Source organism: Aptenodytes forsteri, unplaced genomic scaffold (genome assembly GCF_000699145.1).
Source record: "Aptenodytes forsteri isolate BGI_AS27 unplaced genomic scaffold, ASM69914v1 Scaffold518, whole genome shotgun sequence".
Taxonomy (NCBI): domain Eukaryota; kingdom Metazoa; phylum Chordata; class Aves; order Sphenisciformes; family Spheniscidae; genus Aptenodytes; species Aptenodytes forsteri.
This window is the reverse complement of record NW_008795773.1, coordinates 493,550-501,678: the sequence shown is the minus strand read 5'-3', so window position 1 is coordinate 501,678 and position 8,129 is coordinate 493,550. Positions and strand designations below refer to the sequence as shown.

The window sequence follows — 8,129 nt, the reverse complement described above, 5'->3', positions numbered from 1 at the left end:
GATGGGGACAGACTTTTTAGTAGGGCCTGTTGCGATAGGACAAGGGGGAATGGTTTTAAATTAAAAGAGGGGAGATTTAGACTAGATATAAGGAAGAAATTTTTTACGCTGAGGGTGGTGAAGCACTGGCCCAGGTTGCCCGGAGAGGTGGTGGATGCCCCATCCCTGGAAACATTCCAGGTCAGGTTGGACGGGGCTCTGAGCAACCTGATCTAGTTGAAGATGCCCCTGCCCACGGCAGGGGGGTTGGACTAGGTGACCTTTAGAGGTCCCTTCCAACCCAAACCATTCTATGATTCTGTGATTCTATGAACAAGAGCCTAGTTTCTTACATGAGAAATATCATTATATAGGCTAAGATAGAAACAATCATCTCATCTTTCATGACAGAGGTTAGCTCTAAAGCACACAGAAACGATTAGTCCTACACAAATTGCTCTCTATGTAGTATCATACAAGTGGCCAAATTCATTACAAGCAAACTTCTTCTGAAGCAACACATAAACAACCACATAAATGAAGTCATTTCAAACACAACAATAATACTCAAGCATAATAACAGAATTATCTAATAATTTCTGATTGCAACATTACCTTTTTTTGCAAGACTTTACAAGTTGCAAAGGCCCCATAAGGAACCTAAAAATAATTAAAAAATAGTTGCGTCAGACTTCTCAAGATACTATCTTTGTAAGCACTTCTACAGTATCCACCTGTAAAGTGTGAATAATTAACTTTAATGAAAACGCAAATGATGCTTAAAATTACTGGCCCCTGGTTTGGCCCAGGATGCCAGTACTCCCTGGTTAGCTTCCATTTAAACAGCTTGCAACGGCTCTCCACAATATGAGAGTGTCACGCATAGCACAGAACAGACTGAGGTTTAGGCAGAAGTTCAAGTCTCGCATGATTTAATATTCAATGTGCAGATGACTCAAGAGTTCAGGCATATTTTCAGTTAGTCATCATACAAATGTATTCTGTGGTTTTGCAACCTCGGCAAACACGCTGCAGTGGGCTAAGTGAGAAAGGTGAGCAACAGGCAGGATTCAGTGTCCTCGTATCTGCTAGGCTCTGCGCGAGAAGGGCAGTCAGAAAAGGGATATTCCAGCAAATCCAGCCCATGCCAGCCAAGGCTCTGAGCGCTGTGACCTGCTCTGCAGCATGGAACCAGCATCAGCCAAACTGTTGTCCAGAGTTAATTTTAAGACCAAACTGATGGCTCACGTTATTTATTGAAACAACAAAGGCTAAAAAGAAACAGCAAGACAGAGTTTTATGGTACCGATGCAAAACGAGCAGCTGGGGATCCAAGACCAGCTGCGGCTACGAACGGAGCTGGCTCAGTGTGCATCCTCTGTCTGCCACCCTTTTACCCAGACTGGCTCGCAGACTGTCCCACACAGCTCGCAAACCTACACACAAGATGCTGTTGGCTTCCGATCTCGGAACAAAACATCCCAAAGTCTCAGCAAAGCCATTTCATACTGCACAGCAGACAGCTATTCTCTCCAGGATGGTCCCAAATCTCTCCCCAAAGAGCAGTGCAATACCTATTAGCTTGCTTGGCAAAGGCATCCTGTGACAAAAGGTTACACAGGTACCAACATTTTAGAAACACAAGACAATGAATAAAAACTGAAAGTGAAATAGAAATGGGCTTCTGCTTAACAGGATTGCCTGGCTGCCAGAATGAAAATCTGTGTCTGCTCTGAAAGCCTGGCAATCTGTCACTAACCGCTCACACTCCAGCAGACAGCTTGTTTCTAATTTAGTTGGCTGCCATAAAAGAAGCCAAGCTGGAAGTGAGATTTCCATCCTTAACCAGCAGCCTGGAACCAGGGATTTTCACTTATACAGAAAAATAAGCGTGGGTGGCAGACTTTGTAGCTCTAAGATTAGAAACAGTCAGCCTTTGGCAAACAAATTCCCTCATGACTAGTAAAATTAGGCCATGAGGTCCCAAACTAGGGTCCTACCCAAGGTACTGGTGGAGGGTATGAGCCCACCCTGCCCTTCCCATCTTGTCAAATGAAAAAGGAATCCTGGGACAGAAATGTTGTGGAAGCATCAGGTAGGACAGGCAACCTCCCACAAAAAAAAGGGGAAGAAGCCCCCACCTGAAAGCCAGAGTTCAGCAGACAGCAAGAAGCAGTCCAGTGACAAGGCCATTTCTGTCTCAAGGCTCATAGACATGATACTAAATCTGACAGTTGGTAACAAGAAGCAGACAGGGAACTCAGACCTGTGAGCTAATACTGGAAGTTGCAGAGAACATACCTCTGAGAGTTCACATTTGGATATGTCAAGAATGTCATCAGCACCAGCTTCTTTTGCCTGGAGAGAGAAGATAGGCATCCAGAAAATCAGACCATGCAGAAATAAATGGCCTCTTGCTGCATATTGACTAAACTACTCAGCTGGTCCCTCCCTAGAAAATGCAATTACGGTTCTCTAGAACTGTAGCTGCAGCTACGTAATTCAGTGACAACGCTAAGAGCAAAGGGTGTGTTGCTACAACTGCAGCAAGCAAAAGGAACCAGGAAACCAAACTGCAGAAAAACCCTTTTGGTGCAATAAATTAATTTCTGCACAAAGCACCAAAGCACATCCTAATTCTGCAATTTTAACTGAAAGCATATGCAAAGGAAATGATGGGTTCCCAAGAGAGGCACTTCCTAGGAACAACAGCAGTGCCGTCCTAGCCCGTAAAGAGCCTGCTGTGTCACTGGCATGTCTCACCCAGCCGACCACCCTTCTTCTGGCTGTGCACAGGAACCAAAACAACCTACTATTACATTTTGCTTCCATGGGACCTGCAGAGGCAACTGTGCTGTGTAAGAATAAGCAAGCTTCTGGACAAAAGTGGTTTTCCATGTTCAAATCCGCCACATCCAATGCAGCCACTAACAGCAATGAAACTGGACAAGCCTCACTGTGAGCAGCATTGCATCTCGGGAATTATTTTCTTAAATAAAAGATACCGCATGAGGCAATAAAACCTGCTTGTGTTAGTGCTTCTGTTAAGTCTTCAGAACTGGATGTCTGACTCTAAACTAAGCATATGCAATACAGAACTAATCCTAGAACAGATTAAGCTATCCCTCCCCAGCCCCACAGGAGCTGGACAGAAACCCTACCAACTGAATAAATTCAGTAAAGCTGGTTTAATTATTGGGACATAACAAAGCCTTCCTTTCCAAAATACCTTACTGACATCCAACAGGCATAATTTTGTCATTTTTCAAATGCAGGTGCCTCTGGGGTAGAGCACAGTAGATCCCCTATGCCAGCGCTGGTCCACAGCTCCCACGGCAGAATAGGTGAAATAATTCAAAAGATGATTGCTTTGAGAAAGCCAACTCTAAATCTGTGGCTGCTGTAAGGCAGGTAGTTCTGCCCACCTCGCTGGCGTGACAGCAACCTGCTGAGGATCAACCCCAGAGGATCCTGGCCAAATCCTAGTCCAGGAAAACAAACAGCAGCATCTTGCAAGTTAATCCTCTGAATGACAGGAAGAAACAAAATAATAGTGAGAAGCAAAGGAGGGGCACAAAAACGCCAAGTATGATGGGAAAGGGGATGTCACAGGTTCCTTGGTAGGAAAAGCAAACTGGGAGATCTGTAAGAGTGAAGGGGCATGGAGGAGAAAGGAGGGATGGTGTCCCAGGTGCAGGCTGGCAGGAGGTGGGGTGGGGTGGAGGACGTTACGTGGAACCACAGCAGCAGAGAGGGATGGAAGTGGCACGAAGGGGACCTGTGGATGGGAGGGCAAAGGGAGACGGGGAGAGCAGGAATTCTCTGATGTACATTAGGAAGATGACCTGCTGTCTTGGTGAGATCAGTAACACGGTCACTGGTAACACAGAGGAGGCACTGATTCACCTGGCATCCAGGACTAGACACAGAGAACAGAAAAGACCTCGGCATTGCTTACCAGGCACATTTGGTATTCAAGGCGCTTTCGAGCGTCATCACTGGGTTTCTTCTTGCGGAAGAAGAGTGGCATCTTTAGTTTTGACTATAGCTCCGTCTCAGTGGCACAAATGATCAGCGTAAATAAAGGCAGAGCGCTCCTGGAGTATGCGTTTGCTGGGGAGCCTGGAGTACAGAACTATGCTCTAATAAGTGGGGAAAAAAAGGAAAAAAGAAAAAAATCACTGTCTCGGCAATTGTCTTTGTTTAAGCCCTTCTCTGGCTTGATCAAACAGGCAGATTCCAGCACACCTCCATGGTGGAAGTGTTAACACAAGCCGCAAAAGCACTGCTGTGTCTCTGAGAGGGGTTGATTGTCTTGGTCACCCCTGTGCAAGATAAATTAAGTCAAGCTGGAACATGTACAGAGAAAGGCTATTGAGTGATCAGGAAAACGCAGGGTCCGCTCTAGGATAGGAACTAAAAAGGCTGTAACTGTATCAAGAGATCAAGCACCAGGGACAAAACCCAAACTATTTAAACTCAAAGTCAATTCTGGCACAATAACAAGCAAATGTAAAATGCTCTAGAATAAAGCTAGGCTAGAAATGTGAAAAACTCCTAATCCTGAGAGCAACACAGCTGCCTTCCCTTTCCAGGCAGGTGAGAATAAACAAGACCCCGCAGTTCAAAATACAGACAACTGTTTGAAAGGGACTTAATGACTACTGAGTACAGCAGAGCCTCCTCTGGCACGTCACACAGCCCGTCCCAGCTTCCCGGGACGTCACGGGGACCCCAGACAGACACCAGCATCAGGATGCCCAAGCTAAACTTTGCTTCTCAGCTTTAGGGGTTGTCTCAAGTTAACAAAACACTTGATTCATTTGCTTTCTAGGCAGAAGCAGAGTCTTTACCCATTTTAGTCACACAGTGAGACGAAAAGATTCTGCTTAAACACCCAATAGCTTAAAGTCAGACTTTTAATAAAATAAAGCCAAATCAATTTCCAGTAGTCTTAATAACTGCCTGCAATGCTAAAAGCACCTAGCTTCAAAAAAACTCTGACTACAAACCAGAGCCGATCACTGCTGCCCCAGCCACGTGCCGGGGTGAGCTATTGCCCTCCCAGGCACGTGGGAGCTTCTCCCAGGCTGTGCGTCTCCAGGACAGATTGCTGCACTCCATCCTGGGCCTACAGGGCAGCCAGACCTTCCCCAAAACGGTTGTTCCGAGTCACTACAGGACTAAGAGCTGGGGAATGTTTTTCTGTTAATTCAACTGAACTGTATGCAAAGACGCCGGCTGATTGAAGTGTAAAGGGAAGAGAAGTTGAACCAGAAAGAGGGAAGAGTGGATCGCAGTAAGATGCCTCGTGAAATCAGAACTGGAGGTGGGTGAAGGGGTAACAGAAACCGGAGTCAGCTCTGGAAGAGGACTGAGCCAGCAGGGGAGAACACAGAGTGCGTTGGCAGATTTTGTGGGACGGGCAGAAAGCTAAGGCTGGACAAGAAGTGGGGAGACCAGCTGGTAATTAGATGGGTACCAGTTGGGATGCTGGGAAAAGAGGGACGGGGACCAGCTGAGCAATAAAATCAAGGAGGAAAAGGGGTTCATCTGAGGCTGCATGAGAGCAGGGGGCAAAAACTGGCAATGCAGGAGGAGTCCAAGTGGTGAACAAGGACTCACAAAGGGAGCTGATGCAGGTGGGACTGAATCCGGCTGGGTGGTAAGACTGGGGTAAGATGAGAGAAGAGCAGAAGAGCAACAGTGAGCCCAAAAGGGGGGGACTTGAACTGGCTGGACAAGAAGCCTCGGGGTACACGAGGAACCTCAAGAACCATGATCAGCACTGCACGGCAAAGAGGGTGGGCCCAGGCAGGAGCTACAGCTGCCAAAAGTCCAAACTGAGATACACGCTATGAAGCTTGCATTGGAAGTTTCACTTTGCAATGACTTTTTTAAACATTGTTTTAATAAGCAATTTTAAAAACAATACGAAAGAGTCAAAACTTCACCAGTTTACCAGTAAATGGCACAGCTATACAATGCAGTTAATTCAGCGCCCAGTGAAGCTCATGTGTTGTACATAAAGAAGATGGTTCTGCCAGCTCAGTGTCTACAAGTTGGTCTCAAACTATACTGAAAAGCATGTAGTCACAGGGTACAGCCAGAGATGTTCCTCGTGCATAGAGATCTCTGCCACAAACTAAACAGAGCTTTATGTAGATAAATCCTTAGTGTAAAAGCAAAATATAACTTCAGTCTAAATGCATCCAAGCAACTACCCTTCATTTCACTCCAGAAACAAGGAGGCAAAGATGTCCCCCGTTTCGCTGTACTGCCGTCGTACCACTCTGCCGGAACAAGCTGAGACACAGCAGGAGGTGGCTACAAACAAACTCATTCTGTGCGTTAGAATCAAACCCTAACAGTTTCATGGCTCTTCCCCTGCCATCCCACTTTGCTGTCTTTTTAACAAGTTCAGACTATGGAAATGCCCCTCAGATTCACCTCCCCCCAGGAGGGGAGGCAAGAGCAAAAATTCAGAAGATGAAGCAAGAAGGGAAGTTCATTGCCAGGAGCTACAGTTTGGAAATGCAGGAAAGCAATCAAGAGCCATAAGCAAGGGTCAGCCATCACGGACAGAAACAAAAGAGAGAAATTTAAAGATGAGAAACCAGAAGGACAAGGGTGCCTGCAGCAAGATATCCATAACTTTTTCTGAACACGTTCAATTCTTTGCCGAGCACTTACGCACCCCCTTGTCATGTCTTACCTTTCAGATACCTTTTATTAGTCAAGTGGATAATGGAAAATCGTTAAAATTTCACCCAAGAAAATACAAAGACGTGAAGGCTGAAGGACAGACAGTTGAATCGGGAAAGAGTTGTATCAGGGGTCAAAAGATGAAGGACCAGAGACTTGTTAAATGGATTGAACAGCCTTAAATGTCAAAACTTGCCTTAGTGAAAAGACATGTCAAATCTGCAACAGCAAAGCTGCGCCTCTCTCCGACATTGGCTTTGTGCGCTCTGCTGACCATCATCAGTTTAAAGTGAGACTAGCACTCAGCAGTCAGTAACGAGAAGGGCCTTTGCCATGTGACCGTATTTTATATGATGTAATTTTTATTTATTAAGTTATTGAAAGAACTGTGTGTAAGTGCCTGGGACAGCATCCACCCTGCAGTAAGTGAGCATCCATGAATTGCAAATCCCGCGTCCCTACGGATGGCAGCAGCTGGTCTTTGCAGGCACCCGCCCTGCCTGCCGAAGCAGCAGCAACGCACACACAGGGCGAGAAAAGGTAGGGAATGTCCACTGTGTGTTTTACAGTCTGCAGCTGGTTGGATGTTGAGAGTAAAATAAAAACAAAACCCTAATTTTACAAACAGATGTAATCAAGGCGAAACAGCAACAGGGCTATATAAAGACCCACACCAAACCCCCCGATTTTTGAAACATTTTGGGCATCCTAAATAAGGCATGGCACTCTAACAAACAAGATGGGGGTCTGGAAGGAAGAGAGATTTTATTTTCTCCGGGAAAACATGCTCAGGAGCACAGCAGTGCAGCAGTGAGTCAGCATCTGGATCTGAGTGGGGCTCCTGCAGAGACGCCGCCTAGTCACGAAGGACAGAGCTGTCACCAAACATCTCTCGGGCAGCAGGTCCCGCTCACTGAGAGGAAGGTTATCAAGCGACTAGCAGTGGTAGCGGCAAGCCCTGCAGCCCAGCATGCACTGGAACAAGATTCAGGAAGGAGACAGAAGGCGAACTGCAGCTTTGTAACTCACTCCCCCACAGCACGATTGCTCTTTGCGCTGGAGAGCTGTCATAAGAGTTGTACCACACCCCTGTAATAACCAGGCTCTGCTCAATCCTGTCAAGGTCCTCCCCCGGCAACGCCTGAAACAAATCTCCTCTCTTCTTCACCAGCTCCAGCTCTGCCTCTCAGTCCTTTCTCTCCCTTGTTGTCACTATTCTCCTCTTCTTCTTCTCTTTAGGGATTCCCTCCAGCGTCCCCCTCCCAGGTTTCACACAGTTTCCAAAGGCTATCTTTCTCGGTCCTCCTCTTCTTTACTCTTATCGGCCAGAATGGAGCCGTTCTGTGCCTGAAGGCCCGAGCGCTGCCAGCACCGGCCCCGACACCTGAGGAAAGCAGCAACAGTGAGCAAGGGCAGCGCCTCCTCCTGCCGCAAACGCACCCGCA

At 46.7% G+C, this 8,129-nt stretch overlaps 2 protein-coding genes across 2 annotated transcripts in view; one reads left to right on the top strand and one right to left on the bottom strand.

Annotated features, from left to right (window-relative positions):
* Positions 1-4,128, bottom strand: part of LRSAM1 (leucine rich repeat and sterile alpha motif containing 1) — a 25,159-nt gene extending 21,031 nt beyond the window's left edge. Inside the window, exons 1-3 of the mRNA XM_009283610.2 lie at positions 3,938-4,128; positions 2,281-2,337; positions 595-639 (exon numbers count right to left, since the gene is read on the bottom strand). Of these exons, the coding sequence (XP_009281885.1) occupies positions 595-639; positions 2,281-2,337; positions 3,938-4,009 (174 nt within the window). The 5' untranslated portion in view covers positions 4,010-4,128. The remainder of the gene's footprint in view (positions 1-594; positions 640-2,280; positions 2,338-3,937) is intronic.
* Positions 4,129-5,660: 1,532 nt separating this feature from the next.
* RPL12 (ribosomal protein L12) overlaps positions 5,661-8,129 on the top strand; it is a 5,897-nt gene continuing 3,428 nt past the window's right edge. The window contains exon 1 of the mRNA XM_009283627.1: positions 5,661-5,783. Coding sequence (XP_009281902.1) covers positions 5,661-5,783 — 123 coding nt within the window. The remainder of the gene's footprint in view (positions 5,784-8,129) is intronic.